Source organism: Cherax quadricarinatus, chromosome 53 (genome assembly GCF_038502225.1).
Source record: "Cherax quadricarinatus isolate ZL_2023a chromosome 53, ASM3850222v1, whole genome shotgun sequence".
NCBI classification, from domain to species: Eukaryota; Metazoa; Arthropoda; class Malacostraca; order Decapoda; family Parastacidae; genus Cherax; species Cherax quadricarinatus.
In genome coordinates, this window is record NC_091344.1 from 25,103,822 (window position 1) to 25,130,790 (window position 26,969).

Below are 26,969 nucleotides of genomic sequence, written 5' to 3' on the forward strand. Positions count from 1 at the left end.
TTACCGAGTGAGCGGCAGTCTCCGATGTTGCCGTAACCGGTTCACTTTCTGTCAACTTCATGCCTTTATATCTCGGTATGTACTGATCACAAAATTTTTTTATTTTAAAAGTCAAAAAAATATTCTCAATATTTTGGTAAAAAAAAAATATTTTTTTATTTTTTTAATATTTTTCGACACTGAGAGCAAGTTTGTGAGCAGGGGTCTCAACAGTGAAAGGGTTAACCTAGGATAACCCAGTATAGTCAAACAAAGTATGTAAAGTATACTTCTACCTGCCAGAAGACCACCCAAAATGGTCAGCTACTATCCAAGTACCTATTTACTGCTAGGAACATAAGGGCAACATGTGTAAGGAGACTTTTCCCTAGTCCTCACCTGCACAGTATTGAATTTAGATCTACCATCAAAATATGTGAAAAAAAAAAAAACTTTGATGTACAGCATGCAAAACTTTGATATGTTGATGATGACTTGCAAGAGCACCATGTGAGATTCTAGTGTAATGTTTCTAGCATATCACCAAAACTAACCTGAAATTTTCTGAGGATTCTGGCCCCTTGCCTTCCCCCACTCTTGGGATTAACAAAGACAGCCAGCGGATGTGTCCCAGGGAGGGGTGTAATCTGGAAGGACATTGGGGCTGCAACCTGTGGGGATGGGGGGGTAGTATTTATGGAAGTATTCTGCTTGAAGAATAGTTGCCATTTTATTGTTATTTACTTAACCTATTTTCAACTTTCCTGAAGCACAGAGGCACCCCAAGTAAAGAAATAAAAAATATATGTATATTATTACTATTATTATAATCAAGGGGAAGTGCTAAACCCGCAGGATTATACAGCACCTGTGGGGAAATGTGGAAGGTAGTCAGGCATAATTCAGGGAACTGGAGCACAGATCCAATTTCCTAGATCAAGAGCCACTTACCAGCATCAAGGAACCTTCCTTGAGGAGAAAATATATGTATAGACAGATTAAATAAATATACAATGACACTTGACTTATTTAACTTCCTGCCACACTCAATGCTTTAACAGGATTTTTTTCATCAACTGAAGTTCTCTAAAATTATATACTACTAAACTTAATGTGTAATGTGTATACAGTGGACCCTTGTTTTTCGTGATTAATCCATTCCAGAGAGTCTGCTGAAAGTCAAAATTCATGAATGACAAAACCTTTTTCCCATAAGAAATAATGGAAATACAATTAATCCGTTTCAGACACCCAAAAATATTAAAAAAAAAAAATATTTATTCCAAATTAAGTAAAGATTTACATACAGAGAACAATGAGAAATCAAGTACATACATACATAAAATAATAATAACATTACACTTACCTTTATTGAAGACTTCTGGGTGGATGGAAGACAGGAGGAGGGGAGAGGATGAAGGTACACTAGTGTTTGGAAGGGGAATCCCCTTCCATAAAGACTTCAGGTACCAAGTCCTTTTCTGGGGTTACTTCTCTTCTTTGTTTTTAAATGGCACTGGGACCAGCTTGAGAGTCACTGGACCCCTGTCACACAAAATATCTGTCCAGAGAGCTCCGTTTCTGGCGTTTCTTTAAAACATCTCTAAAATGGGACATAACATTGTCATTGTATATGTTGCCAATATGACCTTCGACAGCTTTGTCAATGTGAGGTTCATCCATAAATGTTTGCACCTTTGTTGGCATTGCACAAATGTCCATAATCTTTGAAGAAGGCGCCTTCCTCCATCTCTCTTCCTCCTCCTCTAAAGCAATTTCCTGAGCTGTGGTCTGTTGCTGTTGCAGATAAAGGTCTTGCAGCTCTGAAGTGGTTAACTCTTCCACATCCTCGAAACTCACATCCAACCCCATGGAATTTCCCAATGCCACAATGTTTTGCCCAACTGGCATAGGCTCCTCAGGGTTAGCCCCAAACCCTTCAAAATCCCTCTCTTGTACATATTGTGGCCACAATTTTTTCCAAGCAGAGTTCAAAGCCCTGAAAGTCACTCCCTCCCAAGCCTTACCTATAAGGTTTATGCAATGGAGGATATTGAAGTGATCTTTCCAGAACTCTCTTAGGGTCAATTTAGTGTCTGAGGTCACTTCAAAGCACTTTTGAAACACTGCTTTGGTATACAGTTTTTTGAAGTTTGAAATGACCTACTGGTCCATGGGCTGGAGGAGAGGACTGGTATTAGGGGGCAAGAACTTCACTGTGATGAAACTCCTGCACCATGTGCTCTTCGAAGTCTGGAGGATGAGCAGGAGCATTGTCCATTACCAGAGGGCACTTGAATTTCAATTTATTTTCCAGGAGGTATTTCTTCACACTGGGGCCAAACACTTCATTAAACCAATCAAGGAAAATGTCCCTCGTGACCCATGCCTTACTGATAGTCTTCCACATCACACACAAATTAGCCTTGGAAACACTATTTTTCTTGAACACTCTGGGATTTTCAGAGTGATACACCAGTAAAGGCTTTACTTTGAAATTCCCATTAACATTACTACAAAACATGAGAGTTAGCCTCTCTTTCATAGGCTTGTGTGCTGGCAGTGCTGTTTCCTCCTGCGTGATGTAGGTCCTCTTTGGCATTTTCTTCCAAAACAGGCCTGTTTTGTCACAACTGAACACTTGTTGGAGTTTGAACTGTTCAATCTCTATGTACCCCTTGAACTCCTGAACATACTTTTCAGCCACTTGTTTATCAGCACTCGCAGCCTCGCCATGCCTTACTACACTGTGTATGCCACTACGCTTCTTAAATCTCTCAAACCAGCCTTTGCTGGCCTTAAAATCACAAACATCAGCACTCGTTGCAGGCATTTTCTTTACGAGATTGTCATGCAACTGCCTTGCCTTTACATAAATTATTGACTGCATAACACTATCTCCTGCTAACTGTTTTTGGGTAATCCACACCAACAATAGCCTCTCCACTTCTTCGAGGATTTGCGATCTCTTTTTTTGTCAGCATATCTACCCCTTTTGCAACAACAGCTTCCTTGATTTCCTTTCCTTTCACCACAATCAAAGTGATGGTTGAATGGGGTTTCCCACACATCCTGGCAAGCTCTGAAACACGCACTCCACTTTCATGTTTTCCAATGATTTCTTTCTTTAATTCGATTGTGTTTCTCACTTTCTTTACCAAAGGGCTGGCACTAGCTTTCTTTGGGCCTATGGTGACTTATTTAGCAGTTGGAAGCACAAAAAAGAATGGAATATTACAAAATGTATTGTATAAATGCATGGGATGATGGTCACTCGCTGATAAACAATGGTACACTAAGTGTGAATGATGCAGGAGACTGGCTTTGTGTGCGCTCTGGCATTGGACATGTACCAGATGATTGCCGAAGCACGAGGCTAATCATGAACCATGAGGCTATAATTTGCCAAAAAAAGTTGCCGAAAGTCAGATTTCACAAAAGTCGCGGCCGCCAAAATGCGGGGGGTTCACTGTATTTAAATTTTAAATTGAAGCTTATATGAAAGAAACTTGTGAAGTCCCTGGCCGGGAGAATACCGGCGAATAAGAAAAAAAAAAAAAAAAGTCGAGAGTGAAACCTGGTTACTTCTGAACCACAGTGAATAACTTGGGATTCTATTGTCCTACTTAATGGTGGGGAAACATGGCTGCCATATCTCCATGTTAAACCATTCAAACATGTTAGGGTTCACTGCATTATATCTGTATGCTGCAACTTGATATGGGTCCAGGGCAGACCAAAACATTGTTTAAATTTTCTAAGTGGGAGTTATCTCTAAGTAGTAATTGTTTGTGTACAGTAGAAATATTGTCAAAATCTGAGCAGTATTGGGAAACAAAACAAGAGTTCCCTTTCAAAACAGAAAAAAAAGAATAGATATTCCCAAACAGGAAAGATGGACCCCTAGTCTAGGAACAGGGCATAGTGAAATGTCCACATCCTACCTACCTGACACAGCTATTGGCTTCCCCTAACTGTAAAAAATCTGCAGCATGTAAAAACAAAAAAGGTGCTGGTGTTTGGTCTTCCAAGTGCTTATCTGCAGGGCAGAAAAGATGAGGACAAACATCCCAGAAAATGAATGGAGGGAATTTAGCCATCAAAGAAGTTCCATGGGAATGGATTGGTGCAAGTCATAACATAAGCCATGACTGCAATACCCAATGAACAATGTTACAATCACTTACAGTGCCTTCACAGAGTCCAGCTGGTGTTGATTCTGACCGATGAAGATCCTTCTTCTCCTTTGATATGGATCGCTGGCGATCCAGAACAATAGGACAGATGGCTGTTGGGGGAAGAACGTGAACTCTGTGCTCTCCAAAGTTGCATTCAGGTTTAACTTGGGAAGCACATCTATTGTGGAGCTGGAAGGAGACACAAACAACACACATGCTGATATATAACTATGATTAATATTTGAATTTATAATTTTTATAATAAACTTTAATGTATTTATCTACTGTTAGGTAAATTTTCTTATTCTTTTTTTCAACACACTGGCTGTCTCCCACCAAGGTAGGGTAACCCAAAAAAGAAAGAAACACTTTCACCATCAATCAACACTTTCACTATCGCTCACACATACACTGTCTTTGCAGAAGCACCCAGATACAACAGTTTAGATGTCATTCCAAATAGCCAATATCCCAAACCCCTCCTTTAAAGTGCAGGCATCGTACTTCACACCTCCAGGATTCAAGTTCGTCTAACTGGTTTTCCTGAATCCCTTCACAAAATATTACCCTGCTCATACTCCAACAGATCATCAGGTCCAAAAAAACATTCTTCACCATTCACTCCTATCTAACACATTAATTAATTATTTTACTTTACTATCACATCGACCACCTCCCACCAAGGCAGGGTGGCCGGAAAAAAAAAAACTTTCAGCGTCATTCACTCCATCACTGTCTTGCCAGAAGCGCGCTTACACTACAGCTATAAAACTGCAACATTAACACCCCTCCATCAGAATGCAGGCACTGTACTTCCCATCTCCAGGACTCAAGTCCAGCCTGCTGGTTTCCCTGAAACCCTTCATAAATATTACCCTGCTCACACTCCAACAGCATGTAAAAATGTAAATATGTACTTACACTGTAATACAAATATCTTTAACGGTCCAATGTAACCGTGTTATGGACATGGACCATAATATGGTCCATTATTAATAACTTCTATATTGCTCTAACCATTCTGTATAATTTGGAGAAGAGAAAAAACACTTTAACTACACAAATACTACACACCCATAGAAGGCATCAGTTCTAGAGTGAAGGGAACAGCAGCAAGGCAATGCTACAAGTTGTGTGCCATCACTAGCACCGCTCAGACTTTTCTCCAGCGCTTGACCCCTCAAGGAAGGTTCCTTGATGTTGGTGAGGGGCTCTTGATTTAGGGAATTGGATCTGTGCTCCAGTTCCCTGAATTAAGCCTGAATGCCTTCCACATCCACCCCCCAGGCGCTGTATAATCCTCCGGGTTTAGCGCTTCCCCCTTGATTATAATAATAATAATAATCCAGCGCTTGACACATACAAACAACACTCACCCATAGATGACACTAACAACCTAAGACATACAAACAACACTCACCCATAGATGACACTAACAACCTAAGACATACAAACAACACTCACCCATAGATGACACTAACAACCTAAGACACACAAACAACACTCACCCATAGATGACACCAACAGCTTGACACACAAACAACACTCACCTGTTGATGACATTAACAGCTTGACACATACAAATAACATTCACCTGTACATGGCACTAACAACCTGACACACACAAACAACACTCACCCATAGATGACACCAACAGCTTGACACAAACAACACTCACCCATAGATGACACCAACAACTTGACACACAAACAACACTCACCCATAGATGACACCAACAACTTGACACACAAACAACACTCACCCATAGATGACACCAACAACTTGACACACAAACAACACTCACCCATAGATGACACCAACAACTTGACACACAAACAACACTCACCCATAGATGACACCAACAACTTGACACACAACACTCACCCGCAGATGACACCAACAGCAGTGTAATCCAGTGATGCCATTATAACTCTTGATAGTTTTCTTGCAACGAGAGCACTTGCCTGGGCAATTGCCCTCTACCCAGTGGTGTAACATGGACTGGGATGTTCTCTTGCTCTTCACATATGTTGCAATACATGTTGCTGGTGCTCGCTGGACACACCGTTCATGCACTGTGTACTTACAAACTGCAGAAGATGGGGAAAAATGGCAGTGCAGCCTCCATCAGATATTAAATTCATTCAGTGTACATACATGCATGATACAAGAATTTTATCCATATGAAAATGAGAGTATACTCAACTACAATTTTACATATGAATAACATGTCAATTTAAGTACCACAGAACAAATCAACTATGTTCTAATTTAGCCATTAATTACACATTAACTAATAAATTAATAATAATATATATAGTATATATATATATATATATATATATATATATATATATATATATATATATATATATATATATATATATATATATATATCAACAAACTGGCCGTATCCCACCAAGGCGGGGTGGCCCAAAAAGAAAAACTAAAGTTTCTCTTTTTAAATTTAGTAATTTATACAAGAGAAGGGGTTACTAGCCCCTTGCCCCCGGCATTTTAGTCGCCTCTTACAACATGCATGGCTTACGGAGGAAGAATTCTGTTCCACTTCCCCATGGAGATAAGAGAAAATAAACAAGAATAAGAACTAGAAAGAAAATAGCAGAAAACCCAGAGGGGTGTTAGTTAGTTACCATTTTGTCCGAGGCACATGTCGATTAGACACTAGGCCTGTTTTTTTTTTTTTTTTTTTGTTTTTTTTTGTGTTTTTTTTTTTTTTTTTGTGTGTGTGTGTGTGTGTGTGTGTGTGTGTGTGTGTGTGTGTGTGTGTGTGTGTGTGTACTCACCTAGTTGTACTCACCTAGTTGAGGTTGCGGGGGTCGAGTCCAAGCTCCTGGCCCCGCCTCTTCACTGGTCGCTACTAGGTCACTCTCCCTGAACCGTGAGCTTTATCATACCTCTGCTTAAAGCTATGTATGGATCCTGCCTCCACTACATCGCTTCCCAAACTATTCCACTTACTGACTACTCTGTGGCTGAAGAAATACTTCCTAACATCCCTGTGATTCATCTGTGTCTTCAACTTCCAACTGTGTCCCCTTGTTACTGTGTCCAATCTCTGGAACATCCTGTCTTTGTCCACCTTGTCAATTCCTCTCAGTATTTTGTATGTCGTTATCATGTCCCCCATATCTCTCCTGTCCTCCAGTGTCGTCAGGTGTGTGTGTGTGTACTCACCTATTTGTGGTTGCAGGGGTCGAGTCACAGCTCCTGGCCCCGCCTCTTCGCTGATTGCTACTAGGTCCTCTCTCTCCCTGCCCCATGAGCTCTATCATACCTCGCCTTAAAACTATGTATGGTTCCCGCCTCCACTATGTCACTTTCTAGGCTATTCCATGGCCTGACTACTCTATGACTGAAGAAATACTTCCTAACATCCCTTTGATTCATCTGAGTCTTCAACTTCCAATTGTGACCTCTTGTGTCTGTGTCCCTTCTCTGGAACATCCCGTCTTTGTCCACCTTGTCTATTCCGCGCAGTATTTTATGTCGTTATCATGTCTCCCCTGACCCTCCTGTCCTCCAGTGTCGTCAGGCCGATTTCCCTCAACCTTTCTTCGTAGGACAATCCCCGTAGCTCTGGGACTTGTTGCAAACCTTTGCACTTTCTCTAATTTCTTGACGTGCTTGACTAGGTGTGGATTCCAAACTGGTGCTGCATACTCCAGTATGGGCCTGACGTAAATGGTATACAGAGCCTTAAACGAATCCTTACTGAGGTATCGGAACGCTATCCGTAGGTTTGCCAGGCGCCTGTATGCTGCAGCAGTTATCTGATTGATGTGCGCCTCAGGAGATATGCTCGGTGTTATACTCACCCCCAGATCTTTTTCCTTGAGTGAGGTTTGCAGTCTTTGGCCATCTAAACTATATTGTGTCTGCGGTCTTCTTTGCCCTTCCCCAATCTTCATGACTTTGCATTTGGCAGGGTTAAATTCAGTTGCTGGACCAGGCTTGTAGCCTGTCCAGGTCTCTTTGTAGTCCTGCCTGATCCTCATCCGATTTGATTCTTCTCATTAACTTCGCATCATCTGCAAACAAGGACACTTCTGAGTCTATCCCTTCCGTTATGTCGTTCACATATACCAAGAACAGCACAGGTCCTAGGACTGACCCGTGTGGAACCCCGCTTGTCACAGGCGCCCACTCTGACACCTCGTCGCGTACCATGACTCGTTGTTGCCTCCCTGTCAGGTATTCTCTGATCCATTGCAGTGCCTTTCCTGTTATGTGTGCCTGATCCTCTAGCTTTTGCAGTAACCTCTTGTGAGGAACTGTGTCGAAGGCCTTCTTGCAGTCCAAAAATATGCAGTCGATCCACCCCTCTCTCTCTTGTCTTACTTCTGTCACCTTGTCATAAAACTCTAGTAGGTTTGTGACACAGGATTTTCCTTCCCTGAAACCGTGCTAGTTGTCAATTATACACTTGTTTCTTTCCAGGTGCCCGACCACTCTCCTCCTGATGATCTTCTCCATGACCTTGCATACTATACACGTTAGTGATACAGGTCTGTAGTTTAGTGTCTCATGTCTGTCTCCCTTTTTAAAAATTGGGACTACATTTGCCATTTTCCATACCTCAGGGAGTTGCCCAGTTTCAAATGATGTGTTGAAGATCTTTGTTAATGGCTCACACAATATCTCTGCGTGTGTGTGTGTGTGTGTGCGCATGTGTGTGTGTGTATGTGTGTGTGTGTGTGTACTCACCTATTTGTGGTTGCAGGGGTCGAGGCATAGCTCCTGGCCCCACCTCTTCACTGATTGCTACTAGGTCCTCTCTCTCCCTGCTCCATGAGCTCTATCATACCTCGCCTTAAAACTATGTATGGTTCCCGCCTCCACTACTTCACTTTCTAGGCTATTCCACGGCTTGACTACTCTATGACTGAAGAAATACTTCCTAACATGACCTAGTTCTTGGGCCTTTTGTCTATTTATATACTCTTGCGCTACCTTCCACAGGATGGATATGGGCTGCACAATAAACTAGCAACTTCGGTGGCAAAATCTAAAAACTAATCATGGAGGCTACCAGAGGATTGACTGGACATAATATCTTGAACATTGTTAATAACACTCCTCGTCCATTCGGTAAAGTATGTCAAGTGTGTTGGGATGATGACCTCCTTCTGGAGCCTTCATTACCCAAAGGTCATGGTCGAATTGTAGGGTTGACAGGAAAACAACACAGCATTGCTGTGTATTCCTGCCTTGATGGGACACTGCTGTACTATGACGGTGCTCATTCTATGACCTCCCGGAAATTGATGAGAAAATACCGCAAGATGAACCCCTGTTTCAGAAGACTTGAGATCATTGTTAACATAGAACAGGATGGTGGGACATGTGCATACCACACACTATGCTTGTATATATACACTAAAATGCCAGGAGCATGGGGCTAGTGCCCCCCCCTTTTTTTTCACAGGGTTTGACAAGGTTAGGTTAAGGATCCCTAGCTTTACTGACAAGCTATTTACAGGTTAAGGATTAATAACTTTATTGACAAGCTAAGAGCTGTTACCTACATCAGCTCATTTGAAAGTATTTTTATTGTTATGAGACATACAAGTAGGGAACAGGATGAAGTTGGAGCCATCTGTGGGCCAGCATTTTCATCTGATCAACTGACTTTATCTTGTTGACATCATAATGCTGTACAAATGTGTTCCATACTCGAGTCTTCCTGGGAATAAATGATCTCAGATGACGTGATGAACTGGCGAAGGGTACAGCCAGAGTGAAGTTCCTGCTTTCTGCCCGTCTTGTGCTACAGAAGCTTGCTTCACACTGTCCTCGAAGTGGATCCAAGTCTGGTACTTTGACAATATTGGCCTTGTACATAACAGTAAGGCCACCCACATCCCTCCTGTGTTGAAGGCTCTGCTGAAATGACAGATCTATCCAGGATTGGTCCAGGCGAGAGATGAGATGTCTTGCTCTGTTCTCTACTCTGTCAAGCAGTCGCAGGTGAGAGGGGTGAGCAGGCAAACCAATAAAGTGGAGCATCCTCAAGGTGTGAGCGTACTTGTGACCCGTACAGAATCTTGCAACCCCTACTGTCAAGCAGATGCAAGATACGGCGAAGTGCTGTAAGCTTCCTGGCTGCCTTGTTTGCAAGATTTACGGCGTGGTTCTTCATGGTCAGTTTGGAGTCAAATTTCACCCCAAGGATATCAAATGCTTCCCCAGGTGTCAATACCCTCCCATTCATCTTTCCTACTGCACCATCATTACCATCATGGTGCCTATAAATTAATAAATTTAAAAAGAGAAACTTTCGTTTTTTTGGGGGGCCACCCTGCCTCGGTGGGATACGGCCAGTTTGTTGAAAAAACATACATACATACATACACACGTATATAAAATAGAGAGAAAAAACACATACAGTCAAATCTTACTAATCTTGTGTCTGCATAGCTGGATTAATAAAGGTATTTTATTTGCTCTACTTGCCTCAACGTTTCATCTTAAATGGAAAGCCTTGGGTTACTTAAGGTTAGGTGTCTTCAAGCACAGTAGTTGCCTCATTGTTCCTGCTTAGTCTATTACTTACAAATGAGATCAAATTGAATCTCTGAAAATTTTTTCGAAACATTTTACAGTACAGTGGACCCCCACATAACGATTACCTCCGAATGCGACCAATTATGTAAGTGTATTTATGTAAGTGCATTTGTACGTGTATGTTTGGGGGTCTGAAATGGACTAATCTACTTCACAATATTTCTTATGGGAACAAATTCGGTCAGTACTGGCACCTGAACATACTTCTGGAGTGAAAAAATATCGTTAACCGGGGGTCCACTGTAATTTGATTTAGTGTGTGATGAGAAATGTAATTCTACACTGCTTGTGTATTAGAGTGACTGTAATAAAGAAGAGTTACATGACATGTTAACACAGCATTAACTGAAGAAAGTTATGCAAGTATTTGAACATCATGTGGTACAGTAAGAGGATAAACAACTGTGCTATTTATCCAGCAGATCGTAACATTGCTGCAGAAAGTGGATCAATTATTGATAAATGAGACATTTGTGCAACATTTGGGTATCTTTATTCTGGAAGTGTTTTGCCAGCCAGTGGCTGCTTCAGTCCAATGCAGAAAAAGGTGGAAGGTGAGAAAGAGTTGAGGTAATCAGTCCCTCAGCCTGGACTCGATGTGTTCACCGAGATCAAATTGTCAAGTAATAATACTGTATGTATGGCTATAAATAAAGACAATGATGTTATTATTTAATAAGTGTCTGCAGCTCTCTTGTGTAACACCTACTCCACCACCTTACTAGATCAGTCAGAATTATAACAGTTGACTGACAAAGATGAACCAATGAAGAGAAACACTTGCAGAACAAGCTATTATTGGGGCAGCGTTTCATTGTGTAGAGCTTTATCAAGTCATACCTGCTGAATCAAGTGACAAGACTCATATTCAGGTTCTTTCCTTTAATGATCTTTATGCCTCTTATAACCAAATCCACACCGGTTCTGTCCATACTGCTCATCCCATTCTTATCCAGTTCCCACAGATATTAGTTAAGTATTATTAAGTAGTGTGTTGTTTTAGGAAGGATCCAGCCTCCAACATTACTTGCACTCAATGACCAACAAGTGTTTAACACTTCACATAAATAAACATATCTAGTTCTATAATTATTTCCACCAAAAATGATGCTCAAATCATTTAAAACACTTCCATAGTCTTCAGTTTAGAAGTGAATATGTAGAGCAGCTTCTGGTATGTACAGTTTTGTAAAGTTATAAGTTTCATTAAGTTCTATGCATGATAAATATGTATAATGAGCATTACTGGGTAGGATTAACTAAGCTCAGCAACACTAAAGTCACTACTCAGCTTCATCAAAAATCCAGTTTCATGGAAAGCTTAAGGTTGTGAGTATTTTGGATTAATAAGGTGTGACTGCATCTTAACCTATAAAAACTACTGGGTCTGCCCTAAAATTGCTTTTGTAATCTGTAAAGGACATTGTTGCAGAAAACTTGTTTACATGCAGAATTTTGTATCTTATTGTGTACATGAATATGACCAATAGCTTAAGTTGCCCAAATGTAATTATGAATAGAAAAATGAAATGATATTATGATGATAAAAAGTACATGAAAACCATACAGTTTCCTGCAAACACACATATACTACACAATAAAATTAAATTTGATAAAAAAAACATTAAAACCTATTTTCAAACAAGGAATAACATGAGGTGAAATTGCAATCATATGAAAACACATAGAATATATAAAACTAGTGCATATATTTAGGGATTATATTATGTATACAATCCTGACACTCACAACTGTCAGTATATGTCATCTCTCAGAGAATATAAACCTAAAGGTGTGTATCTCTATGTATACCGCATACAGCAAGAGGTAGGTAGGTATGTAGTCAGTCTGTCTGTCTGTTTGTTGTGTCTGTCTCTCTTTTTCTCTCTCACTCTGTTTATACACTGAGGTGTATATATATAAGTACAGTGAGACGTGTACCTCTCAGGACATATACACTGAGAGGTGTGTATCTCTCAGTATTTATATAGAGAGGTGTGTATCTCTCAGTGCATATACTGCACCAGAACACCTTATATTTTAGTGTCTAGATGTACTGTGGCATAAATGAGCCTCATGCAGTTAAAAGACTTTCAAGCTAAGCAACTAACTACTCACAGACACAAGAAAGACCCTTTTTGCCAAGACCCATCAGCATGTTTAGACACAAATTGCAGTAGGCTGGCTTGTTGAAGTGTTTTAGTCGCCACACGTGATTCCCATCTTCCTTCATATTCTAAAAAAAAAAAAATAGAATTTTTTTTTTTCCAACTACCCAAAATTTGTCAACAAAATAATTACTAATAAGTCCCTTTAAGAAAGATGCTTCAGTGCTGGCAGAAGGCTGATGATCCAAGGAATTTAAGTTATCCCCATTTCTTGGATCAAATCTAATTACCACACCTCTCCGTCCCTGATACACAAAATAAGATATATTTTAGTTAGTATAAAAATACTCCTCAAGCTGTAAGATAAATATGTAGTTCTAATTCATTAATTCTTCCATAAAATTTAAAAAAGTTTACTGGCTTGCTTCTCCTCAACATTCGTCGGAGAAACATTAATTTTCTGCTTGTTAAGATGAAGTGAATTTCCTTTGTTAAATTATCATCTTATGAACAATGATCAACAATTTGAAGATGACTCAAGATGACTGTAGTCATTAGTACAGCTACTGTTAGTGTGTAACTCATTTGTTTCTGAAACTATTATTGATATAATGAAATAAAGCTTTCTTAATATAATGCATTTGTGCATAATTTGCTTGTAAGTGATTAGATATTTTTTAATTGTCATTAGATCCAAATATTTTCAGTTTTTTAAAGTATTGCTTGCACTTAAAAGGTTCACTTAACGTCAGATTGTAGAGAAAATATGTTTACCCAAGCAGAGATTAAATTAAAGCATCAGAAGGGATAAGTGGAACCCTTAGGTTTAAGCTTCATAAATTCTTTTAGCAGATACAGTCATATGTGGGCAATGTATAAAGGGATAAGCGGCAGAAAAGAATAAACACCACCATAACCAAAATCCAGACTAGTGAATAAATCAATTCCTCAATGTTTCATCTGTGTCTGGGAATGTGCAGATATTGTCTTCTGTATTTTTAAGTTAGGCTCAGAGTCCCATAACAAAGTATGGTAATTTGAACATCATAGTTTTGAGCTCTCCTTTAACTGTGTTTTTCTCTATTGCTTGAATTTAGCACTTATTCTTTTCTGCTGCACAACATCTCATATTATTTATGTCCACAGATAATAAAGTGAGAGAGGAAAACTTTCTTCACCCACAACAGAACTTTCTCTCACCACACCCATGACAACACAACTCTCTTTCACCATACTCATGGCAACATACCTTTCTCTCTCACCTCACCCACAAAAACAAAATTTTCTCATCCCATCTTCAACAATACAACTTTCTTTCTTAATTCGCCCACAACAAAACTCTCTCTCACCCCATTACCCAGTTACCCTATTCACCAACATTACCTTTCTAATCTCACACTAATCAATGCAGGTTTTCACCCTTCACAGTCACCACCTATTCCCTTCCCCACTCACCAGCACCACCTTGCCCTTCCCTACTCATGAACATCACATCCTCACCCTTCCATCTACATTACCTCCTTTTCCGCTTACCGTGTCTAGACCAAGGAGCACCAGCAGAGGAATCGTTGTCATCCCTCCTCTTTTCCACTCTTCAAGTGACACTGTGCCATCATTATCATAGTCTATCTCAGCCATCATTTCTGTCAGTATCTGTGAGGACATAGAACAAACTCACTTCATGAGTACAAGATATTTGAGAATGAACATTGCATTACTCTTATATCAAGTTATTTTCATTATCATAACACTCTAATGCTAATGAAAGCTGAAAATAACAAACTGCAATGACAACAATAGCATTGTAGTGAATATAAGGTCATAACAAAAACTGAAGGTCAGGTTAAATTAGCTTATAATGCCATTATCAAAATTAAAGGTCAGGTTAGGTAAGGTTATAATGGAATTATCATAACTAAAGGAACACAATCTACAGTACAGTAAGAAAGCTTAAAGTGCCAGAGATAAATGACAAAGGGGGAATTTTTAATTGTTTAGTAAGAGATTTAGTAAGACATGTTTCAGACAGATGATAAATAATTAGATGAAGTCAGTTATTTGAACAATGTATTAGTATATAAAGAAGGATAGGCCTATAGAGTAGTTTAAGAAAACTGTATCTCACTGGTCTGAGTTCAGTAACATCCCAGTCGAGGTAGTCAGCTACTTGGATCATTTGGTTCACTATGCAATCCATTTCCTGTGGGGTGAAAGAGTTCAATACAAAGACTGCAAAAATATAAAAAAAATCATATCAACATACTCATCTCAATATGTTTCCTTTGGTAGAGCCCTTTGTATATATAAAATTTTACCTATACTGTATTAAGAAAATTGAGAATTTTTTTTTTGTAAAATACTCTTAACATTTTTGATGGTCCAATCTAAAAATGGAAGTGAACAGAAAGAATGATTCAAGTGAGAAGTCATTTTTTAGAGCTAAAATGATGTAATATTAAAAATTTAACATAAAACTAGCCAAGATGTACATATGCTGTTACACACTCCAAATGAGTCTAACTGTAAAAGCTGATTTTACAGATATATTTTAAAAAGTGTTTAATCATCTGATGTATTACCAATTCCTATATTGTAATGTATCAAACCCTATTGAAATATCACAGAGTGAGAGTGGGAACAAAAAGTGGGTAATTTAGAGTACTCACATTAGTATCAAGGACACCGTTGCCATCAGTGTCATAGAGGCGAAACATAACTGTGAAAACAAACCATAAGAAGTAGTACATTAGTATGCAGAAACTTTTGATGAAATAGTGTAAATGGGTATGAAGTTCAGGAAAATACAGTAAATTACACCCTTGCAAAAACCAGTGTTATTATTAGTACTTCTGGTAAGAAAATGTGTTCCTAAGACACATTCATAGGTTGATTGTTTGGAACTCAGAACCCATGTTAATATTTAAGATGAATTCCTGAGCTATAATCTGTATCAAATTTCATACATTTTAAATAATGAAAGTAAAAACAATGAGCTATAGTTAAAAGTCTCTCTCTCTCTTCTTCCTTCAACCTCTTCCCATTCCCTCCCTCATTCCCACTGTATCTAACACAACACTTCACATTTGATCTCTGATCTCCTTCCACTGTATTCCTGTCCCACATTCCCAATACCACTCTACACTTTACTCCACTCCCACACTGTATCTACCTCCAGCACCACACCTAATGCCATACACTTTACCCCTTCCTGTACTGCTACTCACTGATACGGTGACGATATAAGGCTGTGCACCTCTGGCAAGACAGTGATGGGTGAATGATTGTGAAAATGTTTGTTTCTCGGATCTCCCTGCCTCAATGGGAGATGGCCAGCGTGTTAAAAAAAAAATAAGGTGCTTGGATATAAGGTGAAGTTAATGTTAGTGTGCCTAGGCTAGAAGGGAGGGAGGGAGGGTGGGTGCTGGTGTAAGCTGAGTTTCCACCTCCTCACCTCAACCACTACCCACTGATAACAAGCAAACACCCACTGCCAAATAACACCTATTTTGCAAATCTATAGCTCTTAATAATAATTTTTATTTCTACAAGTACATGATACAACTTATACAGACCATAGCTGACATCAATGACATTCTATATAGAAAGCCCCTGGTTATGCAGAGCATTTTGAGCAACTTGGTTAATTTTGTCCCCAGGATGTGACCCACGCCAGTCAGCTAACACCCAGGTATCTATTTACTGCTAAGTGAACAGGCACAGCAGGTGTCTCAAGGATACATGTCCTATTGTTTCCACCCATACCAGGGATCAAACCATGGACCTCAATGTGTGATCTGAGTGCACTGCCAACCAAGCTACAGGACTAATCTCTACTAAACAAATAATCGAACACATGAGCAGGGTAATATTTTGTGAAGGGATTCAGGGAAACCAATTAGCCAGACTTGAGTCCTAGAAGTGGGAAATACAATGCCTGCACTTTAAAGGAGGGGTTTGGGATATTGGCAGTTTGGAGGGGCATCTAAACTGTCACAACTGAGACCCTTGGCAAAGAGTGATGGTGAAAATGTTAAATGATGATGAAAGTTTTTTCTTTCTTTTTGGGTTTTTCTTTCTTTTTGGGTCACCTTGCCTTGGTGGTAAACAGCCGATGTATTAAGAAAAAAATTCATTATGTAGTAAAAGTAAGAAAAATAAATATAATTTAACATTAACAAAAGTATAATTTTTAAATGATGTAGCTACTGACCAATTTTTACAAAACAAACAGAAACTTTCCACATATACATAAAATGAACATACTCAAATATGAATTTTGTGAATAAAAAAAGTGAAAATATTACTGAAAATAATTTATTTGAATATTTAGGACAATCATGACTACAGATCAACATTCATAAGTTATTATCCTGGCTCCAGAATTAAAATATTTGAAATTCAGAACAATGTAAGATGAGGTTCTATTGTATTGTAATGATTATAAACAAATTCATATGGTTAGTATTTATTTTTGTTTTTATTAGCTGCAAAAGAACGGATTGTGTAATTACCTATTTGTAAATAGAGGAGCAGTGTGGTGTCCCAGGCATAGCATTCAGTACCTATACTTGTATTCCATTCTACCATTCTAACATTCCATGAGGAAAAAAAATTCAGAGCATCCTTTATATACCAGAATATCCTTTATATACGTACACAGTTCATAACTGTGATCTGCTGGTCTTCCTGTTGATGGTACTGGGAAATCTTTATCTACACTTCTTATCATTTTGTTTCCTAACTTTCTTTTCATAACAGGCCTGCTTAAGTCTTCTATGATAATTATCCTGGTTAGGACTAAGGAATACCTTTTTGTTATTTTAGAGACTTTGCTTAGTATAAATCTTTTTCAGTCATGTTATTATGCCAACAGATTCAAGTACAATACTCTGTACCTTTTTGATAGCAATGGATTGTTCAGTTTTTTTACCAAGATAGAGTAGGTTTCACTTATTCAAAAATCAGTTACAGTCCATATAGGAAACTCTTAATTATCTGGAAAGCACAATTTTAGTTGCAAGTTTTTAAATCATATTTTATACAAAAAAGTAAAACAGCCACCAAACAAGCAGTTTCAAAACATTTTAAGTGACACAATTCATAACATTCTGCTTGGAGACAGCTTTTCTAACTCTACAGAGAATATACAGTAAGCATAAGTATATAGATGTATAAGTTTCCATTCTTCCACAATGTGCTTTTATCAGCTTGTCAGTTTTACAGCCTCTTTCCATGAGACACATCATATTATAATGCTAAAAAAGATGAAGCTTCCAACACAATATTATCTTTGACATATTTATTATAAATAGTGTCTGATCTTTTTATGCAATTTAATTTTGAATAGTATCATCTTATTTAACCCTTTCAGGGTCGAGGGGCCCTCTCCTAAACTTGTCCTCAGGGTTGAAAATTTTTCGGAAAAAAAAAATTATTTTTTCTTATGAAATAATAGAGAATCTTTTCCCGATCATAATGACACCAAAAGTATGAAATTTTATGGAAAACTTACGGAATTATGCTCTTGCGAAGTTAGCGGTCTCGCCGATGTTTATGCATTGGCGATTTCGCCCACTTTGAGCCCTATTTTCGACCAGTTACTGTGTGCTAGTTGACAAAAATCATATTTATTTTGCTAGAACAACATTTTTTTCTATCAAATGAGTACAAGAAACCACCCATTTACTAATTTCAACTATCCAATAAAGTGGTTAGAAATCGACAATTTTGCCAATTTCATACAAATTTCAAAAGATGCCAATTTCCAAATAGGGTCCAAAATAAACAAGACAGACATTCCTGGCACTAAAATAACAAGTTCTCTGTTCGTTCATCATGTCCCCAGGCCCCTCTTGTATTTCTTTTGCTTTCCACTTTGAATTTTTATTCTCACAAAAATTAGAAGATTTACTGTTATGCAGACTACTGCATTAGTGTAGAAATGGTATAAATAATATCAGCGCACTTGTGAAGGAATATTAGACTCACCAGTTGACGTGTATTGGATGCTTGGCATGATTTGTTTACTTTTGAACTTTGGTAAAAATCGAACATTTCTGCTATTTTGAGCTCAATTTCAAGGTACTTTTCATTGTGAAACCAATCAAAATCATCTCAATTTCTGTAATATGTCTTCCATTCTATAAAATAAGATGAGAAAAACTAGAATATAACCATAAATACCATACGAAAATACAGTGCAAAGTTGCTGTTTTAATCCAAAAACACGGTCAAAGTTTTTTTTCTCATTACGCACTGTGTGCTGCAGGATTTTTTTTATACTGCACACACTGACCACATAGACCCATTCTTTCATATGTAGGCCTACCAGCTTTCTTTTGCTAGATTTGAAGGTGTACTAGAATTTAGGCATTCTAGTACGTTAATAACCCTGGTGCGTAAGCTGTACTAGTACGTCGAAAACCCTGAAAGGGTTAATGGTGATATTTGCAGTTTTGAACTATAGTATTGGCACCCCTCTGACTAGAGAGCAATGGAGTGAATGGTGATGAAAGAGTTTCTTCTCTTTTGGGTCACCCTGCCTCGGTGCAAGATGGCCAGTTTGTCCAAAAAAAAAAAAAAACTGAACTACAATATTATGATAAATTATGATTAAAGACGCAAGCATACACACAATCCTCATATGCAGAAAAGCCTCAAGCTTGTCCTTTAAGAGTCTGGGAGACTTTTCTGTAGTTAGTAATGGACAATGTGTGAAGAAGTGTGAAGAAATTAAACTTTCCTTACAGGTGTGGGCTTAGTGTATAGTAGATAAAGAGTAACATATACGAAGATTCAAACATGCAGCAGCAGCAGGCGTGGGACATGAAAGTACTCACACTCTAATTTGTCCTCTGGCCGAGCACCTTCAAGTAGCGTCAGGTAACATATAATATCTTTGAGGTTGACCCGTACTGTGTGGACCTCGATACTGCTTGACTTTCTTACTAAGTGCTTCATGTCTGATGTAGGGAAAAAGAAAGTAAGACAGATATGATAAATTCACAATGAAAAGCATAAGATGTGAAAATATGAAAATGAGATAGTCACAAGTTAAATACAAGGGGATATTAGAATAAGTAAGCAAGTACTACATAGTAAAGATCAAAGAATATGACAGTCACCAGTTAAATACAAGGGGATATTAGAAAAAGTAAACAAGTACTACATGGTAAAGATCAAAGAAATTAAAATAATACTGAGAGAGGAACAAACCAAGAAATTAAAGCAAGGCATGAGGAAATTAGGCATAACATGCAGATGAAAAATTGTGACATAGCTAGATGAAAGTGTGAGATAAGGAACAACGATAAAAGATTAAGACATTACAAAATGTAAGAGTGCAAGACATACTGTACTACAACTGGACTTAAGAGAGAAGATATGACTTTTTTCACCAGTCAGACTTTTAATCATTCCTTCCACATGATATGTAGCCTTCATCATTTTAAGATATCTTTCAAAATCTGTCTGGTGGGAAAATTAGCTAGACCCTGAATTTCTTTGACCAAACAGTATCAATAGTGAGAGTGAGTGGGTGGGTGGGTGTACTCACCTAGTTGAGGTTGCAGGGGTCGAGTCCAAGCTCCTGGCCCCGCCTCTTCACTGGTCGCCACTAGGTCACTCTCCCTGAACCATGAGCTTTATCGTACCTCTGCTTAAAGCTATGTATGGATCCTGACTCCACTACATCACTTCCCAAACTATGTATTCTACTTCCTGACTACTCTGTGGCTGAAGAAATACTTCCTAACATCCCTTTGATTCATCTGTGTCTTCAACTTCCAACTGTGTCCCCTTGTTACTGTGTCCAGTCTCTGGAACATCCTGTCTTTGTCCACCTTGTCAATTCCTCTCAGTATTTTGTAAGTCGTTATCATGTCCCCCCTATCTCTCCTGTCCTCCAGTGTCGTCAGGTTGATTTCCCTTAACCTCTCCTCATAGGACATACCTCTTAGCTCTGGGACTAGTCTTGTTGCAAACCTTTGCACTTTCTCTAGTTTCTTTACATGCTTGGCTAGGTGTGGGTTCCAAACTGGTGCCGCATACTCCAATATGGGCCTAACGTACACGGTGTACAGGGTCCTGAACGATTCCTTATTAAGATGTCGGAATGCTGTTCTGAGGTTTGCCAGGCGCCCATATGCTGCAGCAGTTATTTGGTTGATGTGCGCTTCAGGAGATGTGCCTGGTGTTATACTCACCCCAAGATCTTTTTCCTTGAGTGATGTTTGTAGTCTCTGGCCCCCTAGACTGTATATCATCTGTGGTCTTCTTTGCCCTTCCCCAATCTTCATGGCTTTGCACTTGGTGGGGTTGAACTCCAGGAACCAATTGCTGGACCAGGTCTGCAGCCTGTCCAGATCCCTTTGTAGTTCTGCCTGGTCTTCGATCGAATGAATTCTTCTCATCTGCAAATAGGGACACTTCGGAGTCTATTCCTTCCGTCATGTCATTCACAAATACCAGAAACAGCACTGGTCCTAGGACTGACCCCTGTGGGACCCCGCTGGTCACAGGTGCCCACTCTGACACCTCGCCACGTACCATGACTCGCTGCTGTCTTCCTGACAAGTATTTCCTGATCCATTGTAGTGCCTTCCCTGTTAACCCTGCTTGGTCCTCCAGTTTTTGCACTAATCTCTTGTTTGGAACTGTGTCAAATGCTTTCTTGCAGTCCAAGAAAATGCAATCCACCCACCCCTCTCTCTTGTCTTACTGCTGTCACCATGTCATAGAACTCCAGTAGGTTTGTGACACAGGATTTCCCATCCCGGAAACCATGTTGGCTGCTGTTGATGAGATCATTCCTTTCTAGGTGTTCCACCACTCTTCTCCTGATAATCTTCTCCATGACTTTGCATACTATACATGTCAGTGACACTGGTCTGTAGTTTAGTGCTTCATGTTTGTCTCCTTTTTTAAAGATTGGGACTACATTTGCTGTCTTCCATGCCTCAGGCAATCTCCCTGTTTCAATAGATGTATTGAATATTGTTGTTAGGGGTACACACATCACCTCTGCTCCCTCTCTCAGGACCCATGGAGAGATGTTATCCGGCCCCATTGCCTTTGAGGTATCTAGCTCACTCAGAAGCCTCTTCACATCTTCCTCGGTTGTGTGTACTGCGTCCAGCACTTGGTGGTGCACCCCCACATCTCCGTCTTTCTGAAGCCCCTTCTGTCTCCTCTGTGAACACTTCTTTGAATCTCTTGTTGAGTTCCTCACATACTTCACGGTCATTTCTTGTTGTCTCTCCTCCTGTGTGTGTATATTTTTTTTTTTTTTCAACAAACCATTCGTATCCCACCAAGGCAGGGTGGCCCAAAAAGAAAAACGAAAGTTTCTCTTTTTAAATTTAGTAAGTGTGTATGTGTGTGTGTGTGTGTATATATATATATATATATATATATATATATATATATATATATATATATATATATATATATATATATATATATATATATATATATATATATATACATATATACATATATTTTTTTTTTTTTTTCAACAAGTCGGCCGCCTCCCACCGAGACAGGGTGACCCAAAAAAGAAAGAAAATCCCTAAAAAGAAAATACTTTCATCATCATTCAACACTTTCACCACACTCGCACATTATCACTGTTTTTGCAGAGGTGCTCAGAATACAACAGTTTAGAAGCATACACATATAAAGATACACAACATATCCCTCCAAACTGCCAATATCCCAAACCCCTCCTTTAAAGTGCAGGCATTGTACTTCCCATTTCCAGGACTCAAGTCCGACTATATGAAAATAACCAGTTTCCCTGAATCCCTTCACTAGATATTACCCTGCTCACACTCCAACAGATCGTCAGGTCCCAAGTACCATTCGTCTCCATTCACTCGTATCTAACACGCTCATGCACTCTTCCTGGAAGTCCAAGCCCCTTGCCCACAAAACCTCCTTTACCCCCTCTCTCCAGCCCTTTTGAGGACGACCCCTACCCCGCCTTCCTTCCCCTATAGATTTATATGCTTTCCATGTCATTCTACTTTGATCCATTCTCTCTAAATGACCAAACCACCTCAACAACCCCTCTTCTGTTAGGTAAGACACATATGCAACAGTTAGGTATCTTTATTATGAAACGTTTCGCCTACACAGTAGGCTTCTTCAGTCGAGTACAGAAAAGTTGATAGAAGCAGAAGAGACTTGAAGACGATGTAATCAGTCCATCACCCTTAAAGTTTTGAGGTGGTCAGTCCCTCAGTCTGGAGAAGAGCATTGTTCCGAAGTCTGAAACATTGTTTCAGACATTGTTCCGAAGTCTGAAACATTGTTTCAGACTTCGGAACAATGCTCTTCTCCAGACTGAGGGACTGACCACCTCAAAACTTTAAGGGTGATGGACTGATTACATCATCTTCATGTCTCTTCTGCTTCTATCAACTTTTCTGTACTCGACTGAAGAAGCCTACTGTGTAGGTGAAACGTTTCGAAATAAAGATACCTAACTGTTGCATATGTGTCTTACCAGTAAAAAGAGTTGTAGAAGATATCTTCTGTACCTAGATTTCTTCTTGAATCTCGGTATGTATCTCCAAGGAAGATACCAAGGTGTTGCATGTGTTGTATGTTGCATGTGTCTAATTCTTCAATCTGTCAGTAATGTATACCTTTAATCTAATGATACACATGTAGGTGTTTGGGAAGATACGTGGGGTGAGTTTGTAATTTTTGGTATCCTCCAAGCTTCCATGTATAATACGTTCAGCCAGGCATTGCTGTTACTGACCCTTTAGCCCATACAGCCGACAGTCTGGTTGATCTGGCACTTGGTGTAGATAGTGATCCAGTTTCTTCTCAAAGATTCTTACATTAGTTTCAGAAATATTTCTGAGATCTGCTGATAGCAGGCAGAAAAAACTTGGGCCGTAAATACTGACATTATTCTTTTATTGTGCCTGTGGTGCTCCTGCCTGTCACTATGTTTATTTTACACAGGTGATTAAATCACTTATATGATTAGCTGTTCATGAGGTCCATTAAAAGCTTTTTAAATCCAAATATACAGAGTCTACCTATCCATTTTTTTGTGTAATAAATATGACAGAGCAGACCACTAGAGTAGTAGATGTACAGTACAGATTTTGACTGACCTGAAGTACAACTGTTAAATAAAAGGTTTTTGCACTCCAAATATTTTCTCAGCTTTTCACTAATAGGCTTATCTAGTCTTTTGAGAACAACACTTGTTAGTGAAAAAATACCTATAATTTAAAATATTTTCATTATTGCTTATATTAAATATTGCCACAATGATTTTTCTCTTTGTCTGACAGTTTACAGTCTTAGTCTTCCCAGAAAAAAATAAAATGAAAAGACAGTTTGGTTCTTCTACACATCCTCTAAAACCCAAAGTGATATCTCATTGTCCTACTTTATTTCATTAATATCCAATACAGTAGTAATCTCTTTATTTACTCTACAGTAGTAATCTCTTTATTTATTCTACTATTTGGTTTAGGGGTTTAATTCCACTTCAATATCACTTTTTATTTTGTATATTCATGCAACTCACCACTTAGTGGTAGTGCATTTGAATCACGACAAAAGGACCCCGAGTTCAAACACCAGGCAATTCAAAATGTATGGGCAGGTTTCCTTACTCTTGCTGTCCCTGTTTCCCTTAACAGTACATATATGGGACACATCCTGGGAAAGAAGATCAATGGCCACCAAATGAAAATAAACTACCTTTCTTGGCTTTCTTGAGCTATCCTCGTGTTGAATGACCTACACAGGTTTAATGCTTAATGAAATAATATAAAAATCTTCATCATATTATATAATTTATTAGCCTTTGCTCTCTGTATTATATCCACTTAATTAAATAAAATATAAATCTTCATGTGATTTAGCAATTTTATTAACCTCCGATCTTAGTATTACTGCACATCTTTAATTTCAGTTTGTAACACTATCTCTAGAGTTGCCTTTCAGGTACTGAAAGCTGAAGATATCTCTCTCTCATATTATGGGAATATAAGATCAGTATCAATATTTGATATGGCACTGATTAATGGTTTACAGTCATCATCTAATGAAGTTATATAAATTGTCAAGAACATTTTAGATCCTGTACTAGATGTAAATATTCTATATCAGTCACAAAGCATAAACAGATTCAAATCTGTAAAAAAATATGTAAATCTGTAAAAAATGTAATAAAATATACATAGAATGCTATATATATTATAACTTTTGACAACATATTTCTGTGATTGGATTTTACCTTCCAGCTTCCCATTGGTAACAAGAAGGGAGTTGTTGGATTTCTTTGAGGATGATCGTGACACCTGGGAGTGTGATGGTGAGGAATCGGTACTCTTTTCCATTTTACCATCAGTGTAACTGTGCGTCTGAGTCACAGTCACCAGCGGGTGGATGCATGCCCCTAAACTACCTGCAATGACAATAATATATTTGCCTAGGTGGGAAATGGCTGATGTGTTAAAAAAAATTATGAAAAATATTTCCTGTTTTTTCTGTGTTTCTGTATATGAAGACAAAGTACAGTACATACATGTACTATATTGTAACACTGTCTGAGACTGACCATTAATGGGCTAGGATACTGAAATAATTTTCCCTTAACTTTGTCAAGGCAGAGTTGCAGGTTATCAACTGAGATATAGCAGCTCATTCATGCAGTACACTGAAGTGTAGTCTGAAGAAATGCCAGGAGCAAGTAAATGATCCGTTAGCTTTTTGATAAAGCTGAAGTCACCTATTTTGAACATCTAATAATTTTTTTCCAAAACTGACTGCCAGCTTCTTCTTCAATACATATTTGCATATACACGTACTAATATTAACTTTCAGACAATCCAAACCTTACCTATATCCTAGTTTTTTTTATCTGTTTCTTTCTTTCTTTTCTTAATTTTAAGTCCTACTGATCTCAGTTTTAGCATGCCAGAAAAGCTCTGCTTTCAAATAGCATGTATTTATTTGTAACTATTGTTTTTGTGGCTATTCATATTTGTAACTATCCCAGTCTCTATGTGAAAATAAAATTCATTTACATTTCAATTTTTATTTGTTTTTATTTATACCTTTAGGAAAAAATAGGAAGTACCTGTACTGTACTAGCATAAAATACTATTTACAGTGTAATCTTATAATTTTCAACATAATTCAATAGAATTCATCTTGGCTTTCAAGCAAAATGATCAATACTAATTCTACCATAAAATTCTGGCTCGCTCTGAAAATTTAGAATAATGTAACAATTAACAGAAAGGCTAAGCTTTGCAATTTTTCTTAACCTTGTGAATTTCTGGAGTCAATTTCAATTTGTTCCAAAACAAAAAGCCGGACTCATAGAAGATACACTCATAGGAGAGGTAGGGACAACCAGGAGTATGCTCGGCTCTCTGTGCCCAGATCTCTAGCAAAAGAAATTCTTCTGAGTGATGACAACAAATATTAATGAGGGAAAATGTCAGCATCAAAATACTTTAAAGAGTATGTAGTATATTAGAGTGGTCTCAATTTTATTTATAAGAATTTAGGAAAAAAATTGGTTTTTATAATTTAAATTAATAGTTTTCATGCTACGTCTAGCAGTGGCATGTTATTTTAACCTGCAAAAGAGCAAAAGAGGCTACTGCAGATCAAGTGTTGCATACTGCAGGGACAGATTTTAAAGTGGTAAATAAATAACAAAAATGTAAAGTGCTGTATACAATTAATAATTTTTAACACATTGGTCATCCACTAATGTAGGCAATCCAAAAAAAAAAAGAGAACACATTCAAGGACATTCATTCAACTGCTGTCTTGCTAGAAGCACATGACACCATCACAGTTCAGTTGACTTTCCAAACTGCAACATCATCACCCCTCCTCAAGAGTGCAAGCACTGAACTTCCCACCTCCAGCACTCCAGTCCAGCTAACCAGTTTCCCTGAATCCCTTCATAAATGTTACCTTGCTGACACTCCAACAGCATATTAAATAAACAGTGATATTTTTAATTATGAAGGAAGAATTTTATAAGGTAAGCAATGCATACCTTGCTTCTTACGAATACTATATGACCCACTGCGTTAGTGTATACTATATTAATGTAGCACAT

The 26,969-nt window shown here is 38.4% G+C and overlaps 1 protein-coding gene across 2 annotated transcripts in view; it reads right to left on the reverse strand.

The window, feature by feature from the left end:
• Positions 1 to 26,969, reverse strand: part of Dgk (diacyl glycerol kinase 1) — a 95,655-nt gene that overhangs the window by 18,169 nt on the left and 50,517 nt on the right. For both annotated transcript variants that reach the window (XR_011393477.1, XM_070096487.1), the window contains exons 5-13: positions 25,122 to 25,292; positions 19,693 to 19,815; positions 15,520 to 15,569; positions 14,979 to 15,053; positions 14,387 to 14,506; positions 12,864 to 12,981; positions 6,042 to 6,247; positions 4,167 to 4,346; positions 534 to 650 (exon numbers count right to left, since the gene is read on the reverse strand). Coding sequence is in view for 1 of the 2 variants with exons in the window: in XM_070096487.1 (XP_069952588.1) it covers positions 534 to 650; positions 4,167 to 4,346; positions 6,042 to 6,247; positions 12,864 to 12,981; positions 14,387 to 14,506; positions 14,979 to 15,053; positions 15,520 to 15,569; positions 19,693 to 19,815; positions 25,122 to 25,292 (1,160 nt within the window). In the remaining variant the exon portion in view is untranslated. The remainder of the gene's footprint in view (positions 1 to 533; positions 651 to 4,166; positions 4,347 to 6,041; positions 6,248 to 12,863; positions 12,982 to 14,386; positions 14,507 to 14,978; positions 15,054 to 15,519; positions 15,570 to 19,692; positions 19,816 to 25,121; positions 25,293 to 26,969) is intronic.